At 40.2% G+C, this 22143-nt stretch overlaps 2 protein-coding genes across 3 annotated transcripts; both read left to right on the forward strand.

Annotated features, from left to right (window-relative positions):
• The first annotated feature begins 518 nt into the window (after positions 1-518).
• Positions 519-9403, forward strand: sugp1 (SURP and G patch domain containing 1). The gene is made up of 14 exons (XM_058066524.1): positions 519-637; positions 1674-1842; positions 1922-2025; positions 2488-2733; positions 2860-2983; positions 3071-3156; positions 5276-5399; positions 5479-5813; positions 7025-7131; positions 7274-7451; positions 7539-7645; positions 7811-7956; positions 8931-9060; positions 9147-9403. Exons 1-14 carry the CDS (start codon positions 619-621, stop codon positions 9171-9173), a joined length of 1902 nt encoding a protein of 633 aa, XP_057922507.1. The 5' UTR covers positions 519-618; the 3' UTR covers positions 9174-9403.
• A 774-nt stretch (positions 9404-10177) lies between these two features.
• On the forward strand, positions 10178-21856 carry stk11 (serine/threonine kinase 11). 2 transcript variants are annotated; one of them, XM_058066525.1, is made up of 11 exons: positions 10178-10438; positions 12171-12968; positions 15509-15592; positions 15730-15819; positions 16060-16192; positions 16294-16430; positions 16655-16782; positions 18430-18487; positions 18673-18866; positions 19961-20216; positions 21060-21856. In XM_058066525.1, exons 2-10 carry the CDS (start codon positions 12685-12687, stop codon positions 20167-20169), a joined length of 1317 nt encoding a protein of 438 aa, XP_057922508.1. In that variant the 5' UTR covers positions 10178-10438; positions 12171-12684; the 3' UTR covers positions 20170-20216; positions 21060-21856. The 2 variants fall into 2 exon arrangements, with proteins under 2 accessions (XP_057922508.1, XP_057922509.1); XM_058066526.1 differs by having other exon boundaries at positions 12175-12968.
• The last annotated feature ends 287 nt before the right edge of the window (positions 21857-22143 follow it).

The following is a 22143-nucleotide window of genomic DNA, read 5'->3' on the forward strand; positions in this document are numbered from 1 at the left end:
ATATTTTTGAGACTACAAGAACAGGTTTGCAAGTACGCATCCATAAAGCAGGGATAATTTATTTTTTAACTCTTACAATATACTAATCAAAATACGTGAGGATAAACATAGAAATGAGTAAAGAAAAAACAAAATATACAATACTGGAAGAGTTGTAAGCGTGTTCCAGGGCAAAACAACGTAGCTAATCACGGATATGTCTGTTGTTATTTTAATAATTATTGTATTATTATTATTATTAATGACCCACAAATCATCAGTCAGCAACTAATTCAGTCTCACCAATACAGCATTATTCTTATAAAATACAGTAAACATATACTTCCGATTGTCCCCCAAATTAAAAGCATTCTATTCATATCGTCTTAATGGGTGATATGCAGCAAATAAAATGTAATACGGTATACATTACATTACAGTATACTATGGGGGCTTCCATAGTATACTGTACACATGTACAATAGGAATTCTTTTAAACTGAAAAGTCCATACCGGAAGCTGCAGTCTTGTTTATTTTTGGTACCTCCCAGCTTCCTAATTACCAAAGTAATCGCAGTTGCATCGACACCACATTGGATTGGTGTCCGTGTTAAATATTATTTATTTCCTGCTACGATAATGGAATCTAGCGATGCAGGTACAGTCATACTATTCTCCGGCGAAGTGCTCCATCTTTGACCGTAGTTTGAGTGAAGAATTCATGTTAGCTTTTTGGTGCAAGCTAGCATCTTGTAGCCGTAAAAGGGCTGTTTACTAGCCTCACTAGCATGCAACCATGGCGTTGACTTTAGCTCAATGGTAATGTAAGAAAATTCAAGATTCAATTAAACATGAATAACGCAGTTTGCTTACGGTTCATAACAAGACCAACGTATACTTGTGTGAGTCTGATTTGTATTCCAGAATCAGCTTTATTGGCCAAGTATGTTTATACAAACAAGGAATCTAATTCCGGTTGAATTAGCTCTCAGTGTACATGTATACAAAATACACTAACAACATAGATAAATAATTAAAAACTAAGATTAAGATTTGCAAAAGGGATAATAAGTTACCAAGAGGTTATGGAAAGTCGCCAGATTTATTGAGAGAAGTTAGCAACACTGGGCTGCACATGAGATGGAAAGGAGGGGAAAGGCATTCACAGAGACAGAATACATGAAATAATCTTTCATAAAAAAATATGTTCTCCAAATAAAATATAATAAACAAATTAAGATGCTAAAGGTTGCTGACCCCTGGCCTGGGGAAGAAACTGTCTCTGTGCCTGCTTGTTTTGGTGACCAGAGCTCTGTCGGACTTACCTGAGGGGAGGAGTTTGAACGGTTAGTAGTTTGCAGTTTTGTTCCCAGATTTATGGAAATTTGCAAATCTGCAATATAGGAATATCCGATTTTAGGTCATTACATGATATCAGGGAATCCCTTCCTTTTGCTTTCGGTCCATTTATCAAACATAGGAATGAAAGTAGTTGTTTTCACCAACTGGCAATGAAAGTGGAGACTCGAATCATGACATGAACTTTAATCATGATCTAACTAGCTCAAGCTTTCGTTATTCATCACCAGAAATGTTAAAATATCACACAAAATTTAACTTGAGTAGGCCATACACTTTGGCCAAGTTTGAACATTTGTAAGCAATTAACAAGGACACCTCTCTCTATCTTTTAGGGAGGGGAGGATGGAAAAATAAGAATGCACAGCCACATAAACAGAAGATGAACTTGAATATTCTCCACCAAGAGCAACTGATCGCTGAGAAGAAAAAGGAAATTGAGGCCAAATTGGCACTGCAAGCCAAAATGAATGCACAAATCCCAAACAAATCTCTTCCTTCAAGGTAATGACATACTAGTCTATTGCTAGACATGAAGACTTGCATTGTTTATCAGCTTCAGTAATGATTTCAACAATTTCAGCTCTCCTGCAATGCTCGATGCCACCTCCAACAAATTCGCAAATGATGGAAGCTTTTTACAGCAGTTCATGACGATGCAGAAGCAAAAATCCAACAGCACTTCTGGTCAGTACCCTAACCTCCATTCATCCTGTGCTTAATTAATTAACACACTGTTTCAATTTCATGTTTTATTTTTAGTTATTATGCAGTTGTCATTTCCATACGTCAAGAATAAGAAATGTCAGCATTGTGATTAGGGTTGGGCGATCTGGCCCTTGGCATGTGTCACGTTATTGACATTATAATTACATTCAGTGGAGTAGGGCTGTCAAAAATAGTACATTTATGGTGGCGACTAATTTATTTTATTGATTATGGAACATTTTTTTGAGTCACCAACTCAACTCTTGCTTTTTTCTGTTTGAAATGATCATTTTTACCGATAAGTCATTTTCTTATTGTTCAAAGAATCTGTACTGGTATACAACAATTATCGCCCAACCCTAATTGTAACATGATAAATACTTAATAGCAAAATACTGACACTGTGTCCCTTTTTTCCCTTTTAATGGATGTTTTCTGAAGGTTCCCCTAATGATGCCAAAAGTCTATCATCATCAACATCATCCCCAATAGGAAACACCCCACAAAGAAAAAGCATTTTTGCCGGAAAGCGATCTGCTGGGGTGGGCAGCATGCTCAGTCAGTTTAAGAGTTATTCCCAGTCGAAGAAGAGTCCAGTCATCAGCCAGAGGCCAAGTGTGTTTTGCTCCCCTGATGATGATGATGATGAGGAAGAGACTGATCTCTCCCAGTTCTTAAACATGAAAGGTAAATCAAGGCCTGGCTCGGATATTTCAGTGCATCCCCTGCCTGCTCCAAGGGCTCACTTGGCATATGACTGGAATTTTGTCATAGGCTGACCTCAGAGTAAATGTACTGATAGGCTGCTTAAAGTCTCTCCCCCAGTGGACTCAGACACCAGACTCATTATCGACAAGATGGCCTCTTTTGTGGCAGAGGGGGGACCTGAGCTGGAGAAGAGGGCCAAGGAGGACTACAAGGAAAATCCTGTTTTCTCGTAAGTCTCAAGGGCATTTTTGTGTCTTCTTCCAGGTTTGTTGAAGTTGTAAATCATTATAATCTCCTCCATTTTCAACCCTTTTAGATTTTTATATGATACAAGCAGTATGGAGTATCTCTACTACAAAAAGAGAGTTGCAGAACTCAAAAAGGAGAACGCATCAGTTAATGGTAAGATGGTGTCTTCTGGAAGCCACCTTTTCTTTCTTCATCATAGCAATTTATTTCACATTAGGCTACACCAAATACAACTATATTGTCAGTTGCAATATCACTGAATTAAATAACAGATTACCATGTAACTCCATAATTAAGTTTGTTGATTATACCGCATTGACCCAAATATAAGACAACCCCTCTTTTTTTAAGGCCCAACAAAAAAAGTAAAATTTTTTTTCTTTTTAAGTCACATTTTAAATAGCAGTGAAACCATACATAATAGGGGTGGCACAAGATCTCGAGAAATTATAAGATGAGAAGATTTCTTGTTCAGAAAAAAAGTCTTGTGAGCACAAGGCCTAGGACGATAATTAGTTCATTCACTACCAAAGACGCTGAAATATATTTGTATTAACATAACCGACTCGTATATTTAACCGTGTTACAGTGATATTGTTATTTTAGCAGCTAACACGAAAAACTACTGGTATATGTATCTGGCGGAATAAGACAGCGCCTTGCTAGCGGCTAGTCTCGCTATCACTCACAGACAGAACACACTGTGGATACCTAGCTATCAATTTCGCTACAAAATCTCAATAAGATGCTTTTTACCTGAGGACTGGAGTACAAGTCTTGTACTGGAAGATACAGCCATCCCAGTGAAAGCGGACGTCGTTGTTGACGGAAGCAACATAAGCTCTTGGGCCAAATCAATGCTCCTAGGAAAGAAGTTTCAATAGTGTTTTAAATAATCAAAATACGGCAAGACGGCGGTCTAGTGGTTAGCGCACAGACCTCACAGCTAGGAGACCAGGGTTCAATTCCACCCGCGGCCATCTCTGTGTGGAGTTTGCATGTTCTCCCCGTGCATGTGTGGGTTTTCTCCGGGTACTCCGGTTTCCTCCCACATTACAAAAACATGCTAGGTTAATTGGCCACTCTAAATTGTCCATAGGTATGAATGTGAGTGTGAATGGTTGTTTGTCTATATGTGCCCTGTGATTGGCTGGCGACCAGTCCAGGGTGTACCCCGCCTCTCGCCCGAAGACGGCTGGGATAGGCTCCAGCAACCCCCGCCACCCTCGTGAGGAAAAGCGGTAGAAAATGAATGAATGAATGAAGATACTCCAAGTATTTTGTCATAAATGTACTTGTTAATGCATGATCACAGCATGTCTATTAAACCATAAAACCTTGACATTTTTTTTAGAGGGCTTCGCAGTCAAAATATGACGTAGGTCCCAATGATGTGCATTGTTAGCTAACTCATATTTACTTGTTTTATGTTATAATAATGCACAGAAATGCACATTACTGGCATAAACGTATTATTTTTGACAGTCCTAATATTTTTCCATTGTACTTTTCTTAAAAATAATTTTGTCTCATCTTGTTCTCGTAGACCTCATCTCATGTATAGTCTCGTCATGTGAACTGAGTGTCTCTTTGACTCCCCTAATACCTGATTCACTGTATTTTATTAATTTAATTCTCTTAATTGCTTGACAGTAATTTCATGACTCTGCCTTATTGGCCACCATTATGTAGTGTGTGTGAGTGGCAGGTAGAAAACCTGTGACTTGTGGTTTGCGTGCATCTCTAGACACAGAATACCATACAACTCGTGAAAATACTCTTATATTTGGGTCAATAGGTATTAGCTTTCTTTTTGACTTAGTTTGTATGATTTGTATGTATAATATTTGTCTTTAGTTCATACATTGAGGTCTGAGTACTAGTCTTAAGTATTAATTCTAGATAAACCAGTTTATAGTCAATTGCACCACATATATTATATACACCACTTAATTGCACAATTATAAGGATGTCAAAAGATAAACAGATGTACACTGCCAGTCAAAAGTTTGGAGACATTTTTCATGTTGTTGAATAACAAAGCGTGTCCAGTATTTTTTACTGGTAGTGTAAAAAGCAAAGTGTCAATTCAATATAACGTATTAGTTTTTCACTGTTGCAGTAAATGTGTCTCATTCATCAGTGCTGTCCTCGTTGCTCCTCCTCCCTCTTTTTATCCCCCATTAGCTCTAGACTGGTGATGTATGATGCCAGTTGAGTATGGTACAGTAGTAGTGTCATTTGAGCCCCAGTACTGATAGACTGCTTAAAGTCTCCCCCCCAGTGGACGCAGAAACCCAGCAAGTGGCCGAGGAGCTTGCCAAGTTTGTGGCTGAGGGTGGCCCTGAGGTGGAAAGCATCGCTATCGAGCGCAACCGGGACAACCCTACCTTCAGGTGAGGTTCTATAAAGTCACTTTGATAAGTATTCATTTGAGGGTTTTTTTTTTGCTCACAAGGCTTTTTCTCCCTCTAGCTTTTTATTTGATTGCCAAAACCCAGCCTACCATTACTACAAGCAAAAGCTACGAGAGTATGGTGCTGCAGCCTCCCAGACCTTTTCACCTCCAGCAGCAGAGTCTCGGACAGAGCTGCAACGACTGGCTCCTCCTCCTCCACGAGCACAAATTCCCCCTCCGTTGAACCTAGCATCTCAACCCAGTCCTAGTCAGGTGGCTAACACCCCGCCAGTCAAACGGAAGAGGAAGAGTAGATGGGGGGCTGAGGACGACAAAGTGGAGCTACCCGTTCCTACCATTGTTGTCCCTCAAGATGTTAGCGTTCCAGACCCCAATATGCCGTCTCTCTCTGGTACTTACTGATGCTGCATTTCTAAGTATTTATACAGTATCTAAAAGAAAGTGAGTACACCCCTCATATTTCAGCAATCACTTTTATTACAGTACAGTCACCCCTAGCTACATTGCGCCCTCACTCTAATTTGTTTATATATATATATATATATATATATATATATTTAAACAATGTGTATTCTTGGCCTAAATGTACAAATTTTGAAGTGGAAAAAATGGCTAATTGAACTAAAGTAATTTGTTTTAAATTACTGTATATCACAATAGGCACAATAATAATAACATAGTAATCATAATAACACAGGCTACTAGTGGGGCCATGACCCACAACCAGCTAAAATTCAACCCTGACCCTTTGACCAACATCGCTTCCTGTCTGTCCGCTCGCTAGAAAGGTCCCCTAGATAACACACAAGCAGGAGTTTTATTTACATCTTAAATGGCTTACTCTTACTGTTTCTACTGCATTGGGTAATACGAGTGAAAGACATTTAACGCTGCCGTTACAACACAGTAAGTACGCTGTCCAGAAAAAAAAAACAAGGAACTACAAACATCTTATTTACAGTATGTCTAATATGCGTTATTTTCTTCCATTTTATCTACAATATTGGGGAATACAAAGGTAAAGGTAGCTATATGGGTGATATTTAATGTATCCCCTCTACATGATGCTCTAATAATGCTAAAAACCATATTCAGAAGAACAACAATTATGAAAATATTCAATTTATTAATGCTACGAATGTCACAAGACACATAAGATATACAATATTGGATGTACGAGAATGATGACAAGATTTTAACATTACTTTCAACAAGTGCAATGAAGAAATATAAAAACGATATGACAATATTTGCAATCTACTAATTTCATTTTTACTACCGACCCACCAGGACAGAGAGGTGTACTCACTTGCCAGCTAAGAAAACAATACCTGTGTTATTGACTCATTTTTGTGGATAGTAAGTCTATACTGCTATACAAAGCATACACTGACTACTCTTAAATGCATTTGTGCTTTGTTACTATAATATCGTCCCTTGAAAAAATATAATGCTAAAATGCTTGCTGAAATGTGAGTGGTATACCCATGGTCACTTTTGTGCGATAACGACTCCATAATGCCATCATATTTTCCCAAGTGTTATCTAATCCATAGGAGGAATTTGTAACATCCTATGATGTTGTGTTTTGTCATTTTTTAGCTCAAGATCTGCAAGGTCTTGGTTATAAGAAGGGGAAACCTTTGGGTCTCGTTGGTGTGACGGAACTATCCGAAGAGCAGAAGAAACAGCTAAAAGAGCAACAAGAGGTACATAGTTGATCGTACTCGGGGGGCGGGGGGCCCATCATCATCAAAAATGATGATGTGCCTTGTCAAGGAACTGAGTTAGAGAAACCAATGGCCGTCTAGTGTAAGTTTGTAACAAGAGCTGTGTTTTCCATCCTGGTAGATGCAAGAGATGTATGACATGATCATGAAGCACAAGCGAGCAATGGCCGAGATGCAGGTCATGTGGGAAAAGGCCATCAGAGACCACCAGCACGAGTACGACAGTGATGAAGAGGTGGACCAGCAGGCAGGCACCTGGGAACATCGTCTCCGAAAAATGGAAATGGAAAAGACACGGGGTACGACTGAGCTGATAAGCAGCTGTAATCAATATTACTTATGAAATGTAATTACAAGCCATTGATTGTGTTACCTGATTCTCTCAGAATGGGCAGAGTCTTTGACAGACATGGGCAAGGGGAAACACTTCATCGGAGACTTCCTGCCACCTGAGGAGCTAGAGAAGTTTATGGAGACTTTTAAGGCACTCAAGGTCAGCTCTAGGACTAAGCTTTGCATTGTTTAGCGAGAGCATTGTTTTTCTGACCATTTTAGTATTACATTGATTGAATAACATAAAGAAAGATAAGATAATAATGCTCAGTTTTGATTGACACTGTAGAGTAACTGCCCTATGAATGGTACTATCCCCTTGCAGGAAGGGCGGGACCCAGATTACTCGGAATACAAAGAGTTTAAGTTGACTGTGGAGAATCTTGGTTTCCGTATGCTGATGAAGATGGGGTGGAAAGAAGGGGAGGGCCTTGGAAGTGAGGGACAGGGCATCAAGGCTCCGGTCAACAAGTGTGTATTCCTCAAATTGTTTTCCAATGCTGTCTGCATACATTTCAATTTTACAGTGCTTGAAATCTCAACATGGGCCAATAATTGTCTCTTTTTCCTTACATTTGACCTCATTATTTCCTTCCTTCCTCATAGATTGAGCTGACATTATGATTGGAACCTGGTTGGTTTGTTGAGCAACTTTTATGGCAAAATATGAACATCCACTCTCCTAAATGTAGTTTTCTCTTTGTGATTTAAGTGACCATTAAAACAACGTATATTTGCATGCATTACAATAAACCGCTACCTCACATTTTGTAAATTTTCCTGTGTAGGTGATACGCGGTTTATAGCGTTCCTTTTGAGGGGGGTTTGTAGTCACGCACACACTCCCATAAATTAATTAAAAACATAATTTTTGTTTGGATTAGTTGGAGATGTAGTTAAATTGCAGTGCACCGTGGAACAATGCACTATGTTATAGTCAATCTCTTGACTGTCATGACCATCATTTAGGCTAAAGATAATATTGTAATGTCTACCTTTTATGTTGTAAGAATGCTGACGAGGTGGTCGAGCCACAGTTTCTTTTATTGCAAAAACAAAACAGATTACCGTCGGCCACTACCATGACAAAACATCAGCCAACTAAATTGTCCTCCCGACACACAGCCATATTTTTACACAATACATGACTTCTGGGTCACTGTATCAATATAGCAGTGTAGTAGTAGTATCATTGATATACAAAGTTTACAGCTCTAGCTTTTAATTTTTCTAAGTGATTTATTTCATTATTGTATTTTGTGTTTTATTACTGTATTGCATGTCCTTTATGTGATCTATGCACTGTGTGAGTGACTTAAGAGGTAAACTTTACTTGCATCACAGTCCAGGAACGGAACTCGTATGTAAGCTTAGGCCCACTTGTAGTCATATTCTATATTGCCGGCTCTTTAAAACTGACTGAGTGTATCTGTGACGCATCTTAGGGGAACTACAGCCATGAATGGTGCAGGACTTGGAGTCGACCGCCCGGCTGACCTGACAAAAAGTGATGACGAGTATGACGCTTTCAGGAAGAGGATGATGCTCGCATACCGCTTTAGGCCCAACCCTCTGGTAAGCCCCTGATTCTTTTTTTTTTAATATATAGTATACATCATATGATTAATGATTGTTTAATCAAATTTTTATTTTTTTCACAGAATAATCCACGGAGGCCATATTACTGACACAAAGGAAAATGTTTACTTTATTGCACAGTAGCAATATTGACAATTTAAGTGTGTGTGTGTGTGTGCGTGTGTGAGAGCAGAAGGTAAAGCCTGAATACCTGCTAGATTCACCTGTCAGTATGGTTTTGGAAATCTCAACTATCTCATTAACACAATCACAAAATTGCTTGTGTTGTTACATTTGGATATAAATACCACCTGAAATAATTAAAACCTGTTGTACATTACCTTGTGACCCACATTATTTCAGTGTTCAGTGAAATTTCAAAGCCATTCCTTTCATTTTCTATTGCCAATTACCACTTTTTCATGCTTAGAAATAAAATGTCCCAATATTGGCAAGATTACCGCAATCCAGAGTTATCTGCCATGTGTCGGAACAAAAAAGTATTTTGACTTGCCTCGTCAAGTGGGGAGTAAGAGTAATCTTGTTTGGTTTAGTTCGTTTCCGTGTTTACAGGTATTTATCCATGCATGTTCACTATAATAAACTATATAAATTTATGAGATTGAAAGGGAGAGACACTCCGCTCTGGAGGAGCCAGTAGTGAAGGAAGGTGACAGATAAGTGAAATCAGACCTTCACTTTGCCATTCCTCGAGGGGGGCTCACTCTGGATAATTATAACTCTTGAAATCGCAGCCAAGCAAAAGTCACTCCAGAATTGGCTAGGGCAACAATAAGAGGCTACTTATTGCAAGGCCAACAAAAGCAAGGTGAAATAATATGCATTTGGGTGTGCTCATAACCATCAAATTGAATAACATTCCCCAAATTATGTGTTTGATCCAAATTGCTTAGGGAGAAACACTAATTTTATAATAACTTCCAACATATTTGTGAATCGGTTAAAAATAAAAGACTGATCAAGTAAATCAGCTCATTTGGCAAGTGATACACATGAGGCGTTCAATGACCGCACGTCACTGGGCTATCATAAGAATCCGATAGTGAATATGTTTAAGCGATTATATGCTTAATTTATTTTTCTAAATGATGTGTCTCTCGGTCGGTCTTCCACTTTGCGGCCAAACTTTGATTTGACGCAGTAATGTGTGGACTGACAGCGAGAGATTCAGGGGGTGGGGGGTGTAGCAAGCAACCAAGATGGCGACAACCTGAGTGGCAGCAGTAATATACGAAGAGTCCGAACATTTTAATTGATATGCAGCTTGGGTCTACATCGACTTTTGTTACACTGAAGACTAACATATGAGAAGCAAGTAAAACCAGCGACAGAGCAAAAATTTAACCGGATTAAGGTGAGTTTTCATACTAGAGGAGTTTGCGATGAGCTAGCTAGCTAGCGGTTTTATAGTGAGACCTGAGCGCAACTCTGGTTAGCTTGCGTTAGCTGGATTTATCTGGATGCATTCTCCGTTTGCTGCTTTGTTTTGTTTTGCTTCTTTTGGTTTTTTGAACAAGTTTCCACACTCCACGGTTCTACGTAGGACCCCCTCCCCCTCACCACCACCATATCACCGGTAAAGGATCTTGGTTTGTAATGCCACCTAATTGCTAGCTAGGTGTCACAACTAGCTTCACAGTGTGTGACGACGTTTCACCCATCCCAAATTTATAGTTGCGTTTCGCACTTCATATGACTGTATTTGCTTAAAAAGTTTGGGCTTTTTTTACTCATCTATTGGAAGGGGCAGCGGTGTTATCAGAAGTGGTGCACGCCAAGCTAGTTCATTCAAGTAAGATGTGCTACGTTAGCCAGGTAGTATTTAAGCGTACAGTCATTGTTAATGCATCATACATGCGTCTCAGATTGACTGCTAAATAAGCCTTTTATTCTTTTGATTATCATTATTAAATAAGTATATTAGTCCATATCATTCATGCATTGTTTGGCAGTCTTTATGTATTTATTAATTCGTTTTTTAAATTATTGGCAATTTTTTGTGTATTTTATTTTAATGTATTTTTTCTAACACTTTAGTTCTTTCATTGTTTTGTTTCTTTGATCACTGTTTGGCTCTCTAAAGTAGTGATTTGTCTATCGTGAAGGAATCAGCTCTAACTCTTTGAAAGAAACTACAGGAGTTGGCTGGTGTTGTTATGAGCCAATAGGGAAGACCATTAGTTTTTGCCTTGTCTTTTTTTCCTGCTGAAGGCGAATGTCATTGGCGAAGATGTGTGATGGCATCTCTTGTGTCCACATGGAGCAGGAGGAGAAGGTTAAACACGTTTCACCAGTGTTGCCAACTTGCCGACTTTTTACACAAAATTTGGTAACATTCCAAACCATCTTGGTGACTTATTTTCTCAAAAATGACTAGTCTAGTCCGGCCGTATCATAATTATTACACTGTCTAGACATTGAGAGGCCCTGGCCGAGATAAAATCTTAACATTATTTTATTTTGCTGAAGTGATGGCCAAAATTAAATTAGGAAACCAAGACTCAAGGTTATTTGTAGTTCTAAACATAGTTTTACTCATGTTGAATCATCAGAAAAGGGAAACAGGATCAGCTGAGGTGCTTGGAAGTTTTTTTTTTAATGCAAATCTTCTGTAAAGAGACAACAGTGAGCTAGATGCTGCTTTTTTCTTTTTTGTTTTGCAGCTTTAATTTGTGTTTTGTTGATGGTGTTTTTGATTGTAAATAATAGCATTTTGGGTATTTTTAAATATATTTTTATACTATTAGAATCACATGTTACATGTTAATATTTTAACACCGGAAATGAACAGATGATCAGTAATTGGTAGGGCATGAAGGGGGGTTCCAATTATAAAATAGACCCTGCTTCTTCCAACTCCATTTTTGACTTTTCCAATTGTATTAGTGTAAACATTTGATGTTGTTCATATAACTTGTTAAGCATATTGAAAAACAAATCAAGCCATTTGCATTATTACTGTTATGACTATGGGTTAAATGATATGTTTCAGAACCCCTGTAACATACCCACTGATGTTATGATAACACCGTAGTGTAGGACCATGTGTGTGTTTTCATTAATGTTTAAATGACCCTTCCTTTCAGGTAGCTTGAACCACAGTGGCATGGAGGACACTTGAAGCCAGGATAACTCTTTTTGGAAGGCTCCGTCTGACTGCAGAAGCCTGGCTGACGGTGCTGCAGGAAACTGGCAGTGGAAGCGTGTTTGGACCCGGTCCAGGCGTACACGCTTATGTGTCCCCAGGCAGACTATGCCATGCAGCATGGATCCTTGACAGAAATGCTGTGCTGCGTGGCCTTGAACCAGGGCAGCTTGCCTCTACTTAAATGGTGTTAAATTAATACCAAAGTGAGGAGAGAATATATTTTTTGTCAGTGCACACATTTTTACCTCTGTGTGCAGCTTTTGACTAATAAGAACCTTAATGTTTACAAGCCCGGACTGACCCCCACCCCAGCCTGATTCGCCCTGCTCCCATTTTCAGTATTTTAAAATTTATCCGTTACATCTTGTGGACTAATTTTCCAGCTAGGAACAGTGGATTACGCTCCAACCCAAGGCTAGTTTTTACAGGGAGGCTCAATCCGTGGCTCAGTCATGAGTACGGGGGAGATACACCACCTTAACTACTTGAATGAAAACGAACTGATGGAGATGGACACGTTCATTCACCGCATCGACTCTACCGAGGTGATTTATCAGCCACGGAGGAAGAGGGCAAAGTTGATAGGAAAGTACTTGATGGGCGATCTGCTAGGGGAGGGATCATATGGCAAAGTGAAAGAGATGCTGGACTCTGAAACCCTCTGTCGCCGGGCTGTCAAGATATTGAAAAAGAAGAAGCTTAGGAGGATTCCCAATGGAGAAGCCAATGTGAAAAAGTGAGTGGTACCTTAACAATTTTTTGGCCACGTCTATTATGTTTATGACAGATGTTTCTCATATCACAATGCTGTGTACGGAACATGGCTGCACACAAAATGGGAATATAAATATCTAGTTCAGGGTGAAACTTATCACAGGACTTGTCACACAAGTGTTGTTGATATTAACACATAAAAACAATACACTCAGTCTTAACCTGAACAAAATAGACTAATGCAAATGCACTTTGTCACGCAAGTGTACAATGAAGTTATACACACTGCCTTAACTTTGCAGAAAAGGACACCCTCCTTGCATACACTGTAGACTAACTCACTCACACTCTTACCTATGGACAGTTTTGAGTTGCCAATTAACATGACATTCGGAATGTGGGACAGGTAGATGCCCATATCCTCACCACAAATCCACCGTGCGTCACTCATCACATCATTAAAAATGGTCCTGTTTTCAAATTTGTGTTGCCAAAAAGGTGAAGAAATAACAAATTAATGCTTTGAGGATCGCTTAGCTCAGCACTTTCTAGATTTGTCAAGGCCTTACATGCGTTTTAAGTTTTACACTCCGACTTTAGAAGCATGTTTTTCCTCACATTCTGAATTGTACAACCTCCCAGAAGTCTCTGCAATTGCAGCTAATATTGAGGCATGTATCTGAACTCGAAATAATTCCCCATTCTGTACGTATTATACGTACTGCTCGGTTCCATGGACATGAGTCTGACATGGTACAACTGAGATTATGATCGGTTTGATGCCAGGGCTTGAACCACAGCAACAGCCAGGCAGAGCAGCTGTTGCACTCACAGGGAACTATTTACCTTTTACTTACTAGAGTTCAGCTTCTGGAAAGGAATAATGTGTGACTTCAATGTGGAAAGTTACAAATTGTTGCTCACTGTTCATCTAATATGACCAGCATAACTTTATGATGATGATAATGTCCGCCCACAGTGTAAAGGCATAGCACCTGCGTCACTTATTTCTGACCTAAAACCTCTGATGGCACAAATTATCTCCCGCTTTTCTCTGGGATTCAGCATTTCTGGGTTATAATATCCTGCACACTATCAGGATTTAATCACACCATACATCATTAAATATTCCTAGAGCCCGTGCTAATAATAGAGGAAGCATCAGGGAACACTTGCATGAGTTCACACAGCGGGAGATAATCTTCAAGATGGCATGTTTTTAGTATTTTTTTTTTCCACACACGTACACTACATCACTCTGTCTAATACGGTGGAGGCCTTAAAAACAGAACTGTTGGCGCCTGTCATTTGTGAGGATCTTATTAAGCCCCCTCCCCAACCCACCCATCACCTCACTGTTGTCTTCACACTTAACTGCTTGTACAGCATCGCTATGGAAATTTTCTTGAGCCGTTGATTAAGCAATGCTGGTCTTGTTTCCATGACAACACTTTCAGGCATGCCACGCCTTTGTTTGTAGGATATGGTCAGGTCCATAAATACTGGGACATCAACACAATTTTTATCTGTTTTACTCTGAACACCACCACAATTGATTTGAAATTAAACAATATGTGCTATAACTACAGCCATTCCATTCCATTCTTCTCCACTTATTCGGGCCTGGGTCGCGGGGGCAGCAGTCTCAATAGTTAATCCCAGACTTCCTGGTCCCCGGCCACGTCATCCAGCTCCACTGGGAGGATACATAATCCCTCCAGCATGTCCAGGGTCTGGCACAGGACCATGCCCTCCATCCTTTTCCGACTGAGAATCATAGCCTCTGATTTGGAGGCGCTGAGTCTCATCCCAGAAGAATCAGAAACAATCGGGATGTGCCGATCTAAACAGCAATGCACAGAGAACACCATAATGTAATGCACGTCATTCCCGCTCCCACTCCCAAAAATGTGCTCTTTTGCATGCTGTCATGTTTTCAAATTCAATACTTCCTGTCAAAGACCCAAGATTCCTTTCAAATGGAACATGCGTGGAACACAAATCAATATTTCTTGCAATCGATACCCCATCCCCGTATACATGACCCAACATTCAGGTTAAGAAAAGGAGTAACACGGGTAACAATCAGGTTTTTCAAAAGGGTTATTGGTGTTTAAATGGCCGTGCACAACCAAGTTGTTGTTAATATTCCGATTATGATAGGGTTATATCACTGCATGTAAAAGTAGTCAGAGATAGTGACGCTTCATATTGCTCATATCGACAGATAGGAACAAGTAGCACATGTGAAATGAATTCTAGAGCATTTGGCTACTCCTAAAAGAGCCAAAAAGATGAGAATTGTGTTGATGCCTCAATATTTATGGAACTGACTGTAGCTACGCACGCATGTGCTTTAGGACAATATAGATTCATGCAGATGTTAAGAAACAGCGCTTCATCCTACAGGCCTTAAACACAACATTTAACTCCCCCTGTGGATTAAACAATACATTAACTAATGTTTTGTTTGCTAATAATGTTGATGACATATAATAATACCAGGCTGTGTTTCTGGATCCTTGAGTTATAATTTCCTTTTTGTTTGTGTCTCATTTTTAGGGAAATTCAGCTGCTAAGAAGACTCCAGCACAAGAATGTGATTCAGTTGGTAGATGTTCTGTACAACGAAGAGAAGCAGAAAATATATCCTTGTTCCCTTAATTATGTGATCCACAGTCACTTGATTATTAATCCAACTTTTGTAAAGGTGGATTTTTCTTGTTTAGATTGTGCAGGTTTATTATTGTATTTGTTTCAAATGCCCTTGACTCATGCCATACGTATATGGTGATGGAATATTGTGTGTGTGGGATGCAACAAATGCTGGATAGCGTCCCGGAAAAAAGGTTTCCTATATTTCAAGCTCACGGGTATGTCTTTTCTGCTTGTTGTTTCACCTCCTGCTTCTCACCCCCTTCTTTCTCTAGCTCACTTTTATTATTAGACTTGTCCTCTCCGCAACAATAGCCCCAGGCCTAAATTTAGATCCAAGACTGCTGGGCTTGTGCTTTTCAGAATAACTACACATACACTGTGTGCATATATCACAACTTATCACAGTGCTGAAGCGTAATGTGACCACATCTTGGCATTGTGTTTGTTTTCCGCAGGTACTTTTGCCAACTATTAGATGGCCTTGAATATTTGCACAGCCAGGGAATAGTTCACAAAGACATTAAACCAGGCAATCTGCTGTTGACCACAGACGGGGCACTTAAAATCTCTGACCTGGGAGTAGCAGAGGTGAGCTCAAACAAAAGCACTGTGATCCTCACCATCCTTTGAGGCTATGCAGTAAATGTAAATGGATAGAGAAGGACTTGTATGCTGACTTTTGTGTCCAGGCGCTACACCCATTTGCAGAGGATGACACGTGTCGCACCAGCCAGGGCTCTCCGGCCTTTCAGCCGCCTGAGATTGCCAACGGGCTGGACACCTTTTCAGGGTTTAAAGTGGACATTTGGTCTGCGGGAGTAACACTGTGAGTAGTCTCAGGCTTTATCATTATCCTATAATGATTGAACCGAGTAAAATTATACAATATGCAACCTGCTGTACTATACTTAAACACTGTTACGCTCTTTTGAGAAAACGTTCTACAAGTTTACCACAGAAATTCTGAACTGACAGCAGGAGGAATAGTGACATGATATTCAAAGGTATAATACAGTAGCAGTGATTCCCTTGATGTCTCCCTCCATTTAGATACAACATTACTACAAGTCTTTATCCGTTCGAGGGGGATAATATCTATAAGCTATTTGAGAACATTGGAAAAGGGGAATTTACTATTCCCGAAGAGTGTGGACCTCTCCTTTCAGACCTGTTGCGAGGTGAGTCTTGGACTCTATAACTTTCAAACACCTTATTGATCCAAATATAAGACCCTGAACATAAATAGTAAATGGTAAATTTCAGTTGTATAGCAGATACATATTTTCAGAGTTGTTTGCCATCTTTATATTTGGGTCATTGTGGTACTTAACATCATGCCTTCCAAGTGATGTGTGTAAACAATATAAAGATTACAAACTGGAATTGTATGCTCTCATATGAGGTTCCATGCATTAGCCAGTGAGACATTATGAATTAAAAACAATTACAAATGACCTTGCAATCATCTCATCATCTACACCACAATCCTTCAGTCAGAAATGTGGACACACTTTCTATTTGTTTCTCGTTGGCCCATGCATCACCTCTCTGCAGAGATATGCTTACCTCCATTTTGCGTAATTTTGCTAACACCAATACAAACATCCCTGACAACTTGTATTTGCGGCACTTACAGTGTGGGGGGATTGCCTGCATGTAGTTTCTCATTATGTCCAGCAGGTGGTGCTCTGACATGACCAATCTTGTCAGCTTTGCAGGTCCCCCCCACTCCCTGTGCACAGTAGAAATCCCTTCAGCTGCTGACGTAGTTTTTATTGATCTGGAGCCAACATCTGAATACTAAACACTCTGGCAGGCTCTGCATCTCCCTTGTGAAATGCTTCAAAGTCTTCCCTCCAAAAAAAACAAAAGAAGTCAAGAGTCTTTTACGTGAACCTGTATTGGCTTTGTGTCAAAGCAAACTGACCAGTAAATCTAAAAAAACAACACTGTCGAGACTTGGATGTGAAAATGTCAAGACATCAATTTGTATATTTTATTATGTTAAATTGTATTTTGCCCCCATCTATGGTTTTTCCTTTTATGGAAATGCTCTTACAATTGATGTGGGGGAGTTGAATTCTGCATTTGAGGTGTCAATCAATGACACTTACTGTTGAAATTACAGCTGGCACGCTACGATTGTGTCATATCTCTTCAGGCTTCCAACCCTCATAGTGTATGACGTCTGTGTCTTGATGACACATCACCTGAGCGATAGTTCGGCCGTAATTACATTGACTCAAATAAACCCAGAGTCCGAATTCTGATCAACACTGCTGGGTGATCATTACATCATTATTAGGTCTGTATCCGCACCACATCACCGCTGCCTCATCATGTTGACATTCTGCCATTGCCAGATTCTGCCCACATCATGAGGGCCAAAAATGTATCATCAGTGCTCATACGCTGACGACTTAAGGTGGAAAGTTCACATCAGTCACTGTTTGCAGGTCAAACCCGGGGAGGTATTTAGATTTGTATAAACAGCCAGTTACTATTTTTGCCGTAACAAAATCCCACATTTATTGAAAGAGTTTCAAATCCATCTGAGATACAGCCAATAACTGTTTGGAAACCACACATGCTTGTATCCTGCTAGTCACCTTTCTGAAGTATCTGTTTTGACTTGTGTGTAAAAGAGGATACTTTTTATACACTGAATGAATGAAAAGGATGGAATGTAGTCCACTTTAAATGCAAGCAGTATGTGTGCTTCTCAGTATAACTAGACAAGATATGTACCCTTGATGTCTTTCATGAATGTATAAGAAGGAAATTTTCATAATGTGGTTTAAATTATGTATGTTCTATGTTCTCAGGGATGCTTGAGTATGACCCTGCAAAGAGGTTCTCCATACAAAATATAAGGCAACACAAGTAAGTTTTTTTTTTGTGTGTGTAAACTGGCTAGGCATGCACAATAGCTACAGAAAATACCAGAAAACTGATAAAATATGGTAATAGTCCTACGGTTGTCATTCTTTTGAAAAAAAAAAAAACACTTTAAAAAAAGTGATTTTTTTTTTTTTTTTGCTCATGAACCAATTCTCCTGCTCTGCCAGCTGGGTGCGTAAGAAACACCCTCCGACTGAGCTCCCCGTGCCCATCCCCGCCAGTGCCGAAGGCAGGGACCCTTGGCGCAGCATGACGGTGGTGCCATACCTGGAGGACCTCCATGGCTACACTGAAGACGAAGATGACGAGCTTTATGACGGCGAGGACGAGATCATATACACTCAGGATTTCACAGTGCCAGGTTTGTGGGGACACAGTATTTGGTCCTCAAGCCGATGGTTCTCAATTATTTTCTGTCATGCCTCCCCAGAGGACAGAAATGTTTTCACTCCACCCCATTTGAAATACTATTGAGAAACTGATGGAACTGGAACCTGGAACCTGAAACCAGGAAAATGTGACAAAAAAAACTGTGAAACGTGTAACCATATTCAAGAGTCAAATTGCATGTTACACTGAAAGTATTCTAAGGATGTCCTGATCAAGTTTATTTCAGTGTAACCCTTGTGTTCATTAATGCCAATATTAGCATTTAGGCTAACTTTATACATTAATATCCGAGTCTTGGTCTGGAGATAATGTCAGACTCTGAAACCCCCATGATTGATCATGTGATCGGATCGGGACATCCCTCAAGTATTCCCTACTTCCAAGGCCAGCACATCTTCAGTTGAGTGAAGGAAGACTCTGGCTTCTTTTTTTCCCCCTCCATGACCTATATCAGTTACTAGGCAACAGCCTGCAATAATAAATGAAGCAGTCCATGCTGGCCGGGCATCTAGAAGTGTGTGTTGCCCCACTTAAGTCCAAATAGAGCAGTAGAATGTGAATGGAGTGCCCTAGAAATAGTCCAGTGGAGGTGGTTCTGTTGCTGGAAGTGTAAATGGTTTTCCAGGGTTCACTCCTATGTGTGCAAAGCAATGTTGTTCACACAGTGCATGGTTATGACACCTGTTACATAAATGTATGGCCAGAACCAACGACAGCAGCCTAGCAAAAAGCAGTGTTGATAACATGTTTTATTTATGGTTTAATGCAGGGGTTTTCAAAGCGTCCCCTCAGAATATATGACTGGGGCATCTCCTACTTCCAGAAAAATTGTTTCTTCAGCCTATTTTGTGGCTTTTTTTTTTTTTTTTGCTCATTCCATTTAGTCTTAATAGTGTTAACTTTTTACCTTTTAACATAATTGAATTTGGCTGTTTTTATTCTTCTAAAGCTCCTGCAACCACTCTTGATGACTTGTGGCCAACCTCACCCTTTGAAAACCACTCTTTTAATGTAGACTTTTTTAATGTCTACTTATCCATATCCATATTTGTGTTTAACGTTTAGGTCAAGTGGCTGAAGAAGACCACGATCTGGGCCTCGCAGACTACAGCCCACCAGTGGCCAAGCCGGTCTGTGTGAACGGGACAGAGGGAGGGTCTCTTAATAGCAGAGCTAAAACTGACCGTCGGCCCTCATCCTCATCCAACCCCTCACGCAAAGGGGTCTCCACAGTCAGTAAGATCCGTAAGCTCTCTACCTGCAAACAGCAATGACGCCCCCTCCCTCTCCTGTCCAGTTTCTATCGGCAGCAGTCCACCGGGTGAGTGTTTGACTTTGAATGAAAAGGGCTTGACAGGGACAGTGGGTGTTGCGAGTTCATGCTGCCACGGACGGTTTACTTAAAGAGAAGCGAGAGAAACAGCCTTGGCTAATAGAACAATAAATAGACATGAGACAGATTATCATGCAGATGGAGGAGTATAAGTGGCATTCAGCAAGCATAACGAGCGAGCAGTGCTATGACTCAGCAGTATATTCTCCGGTCAAACTTTCCCATCAACTATATCCACAGAGGTTTAGATTATAGCTTTCTAGCAGCCATCATGAGGAAAAAGATGACATTTGAACATACGACTGTTCCGTGGTTGGCTGTGGCTTATTACTCAAAAAATACATGTTTAAAATGACAAAAGAACGACAAAATACTGTATTATGTACCTGCTAATGTATGATTGCATAATAATATGCATGATAATGCATATATATATAAATGATTAACATTGATAGAGGGGTTTTTTTTAATCATCAAAATAGGTGTGTCCCATGACGTGCTCTGTTAGATCCCTCTTGATCCACTCATTTTCTATTGTTAGAATGCACTTTTGACAGGTGTTTGATGACTTGTTTCAATGAGCATTCTTTTATTTTATTATCTTAAAATGTACACCATAACTCCTCCTCTTGCCTAACCTTTGAGACTCTATTTGTAGTGGATCGCTGTGTCACAGCTGCATCTCTCCAAGTCACTACTGACTCACACTGAAGACACTAGTGTCATTGTTGACTCGTGTCAACACGAGTCCTTCCGTGTTAACAGCGTCACATAGGAGAAGGGCATGTGCGTCAACCCTATCTTAGTCTGTGTGTTGTCCTCTTCCGTCAGGTTGTGCTGTCCCTGTCCTCCCCCTGCCTGCAGCGGGCACCTGCTGAGCCTCATACCTCCATGGACCACCGGCCTATAGTCTTGTAAAGTGACGGCAAAGGAAGGTGGACACCATGACATGTTCTCTTTGCGCTGAGATCGAGGCGCTCTTCCTTTCCTCCGATGCTCTTGCTTCTTCACCTCCGGTGGTCTCTCATTTTCATGCTGTCTTCCTGTCGGGGGGGTGGCAAATGTTGCACTGGACTTCACAAACCCATCATTCATTATTTGCTTATTACATCTCTAGCACATACTAATGGAGGAAGGGAATGTCTCCACTGAAGTGGGCAAATGGATTTGGTCTTGTAACAGAGAGGGACAGCCGGCATATAGAAGGACATTATTTGGACAGAAGCTCTGTGGTAGCAGTATCATTGCGCCTCTCTTCACCGTGGAGTCATTTTTTTACAATGGTATTGCAAGATTCTCTGTAAAAGTGGCTTTTGACAACATTTTTTTACAGAACCTTATAGCAGTTTTAAGACACAGTGTGATGTGTGCGGGGGAAAGTAATTAAAGAGAAAAAGCAAAAGTGATGAATAATTCTATTTTTAAATCTGTGACAAGATGATGCTCTACTACGACTACTACCAACATAAAACCTGCATGCTGTACAAAGCTGGAAGAGATGACGGACTGACTGACTGTCTTTGAGGTCAACCACAACCTTGTTGGGGACTTTTGATTTCCCTTTATTTAGTTTTTCTTTTTCCAATGAATATTTTTTAATTATTATTTATATAAAATGTCCCAAAGTTCTCGTATGTGTGTGTGTGTGGTTTTTTTTTCTGTTTGAGTTGGGTATATTTTTTTCCCCTCTACTATACATTTGTATTTCCTTTACACCCTTCCTTGCTTCACAGTCTTTGTAATGAGATCCCATCTCAGCAAGAATTGATGTTGCTCAGCTGCCGGTGCTGTCATCTGCTCGTGCTGAGCACAACAGCAGGAGCCCTGCAGCCTCCCCCCACCCCCCTCTGAGAATAGATCAGAGAGCAGGTGAGTCACGACTCTGAGGGAGGGAGAGTGCTGCACCTTTTACGTC

This window comes from Doryrhamphus excisus, chromosome 3 (genome assembly GCF_030265055.1).
Source record: "Doryrhamphus excisus isolate RoL2022-K1 chromosome 3, RoL_Dexc_1.0, whole genome shotgun sequence".
NCBI classification, from domain to species: Eukaryota; Metazoa; Chordata; class Actinopteri; order Syngnathiformes; family Syngnathidae; genus Doryrhamphus; species Doryrhamphus excisus.

Bases quoted from the DNA above. Each gene is read 5' to 3' on its own strand.
- stk11 (XM_058066525.1), top strand. From the start codon at position 12,685: ATGAGTACGGGGGAGATACACCACCTTAACTACTTGAATGAAAACGAA. The intron at 16,783-18,429 runs GTGAGTCTTGGA...CTATGTTCTCAG, and splicing joins CCTTTCAGACCTGTTGCGAG to GGATGCTTGAGTATGACCCT. The intron at 18,488-18,672 runs GTAAGTTTTTTT...CTGCTCTGCCAG, and splicing joins CAAAATATAAGGCAACACAA to CTGGGTGCGTAAGAAACACC.
- sugp1 (XM_058066524.1), top strand. The intron at 1,843-1,921 runs GTAATGACATAC...CAACAATTTCAG, and splicing joins AACAAATCTCTTCCTTCAAG to CTCTCCTGCAATGCTCGATG. The intron at 5,814-7,024 runs GTACTTACTGAT...GTCATTTTTTAG, and splicing joins CAATATGCCGTCTCTCTCTG to CTCAAGATCTGCAAGGTCTT.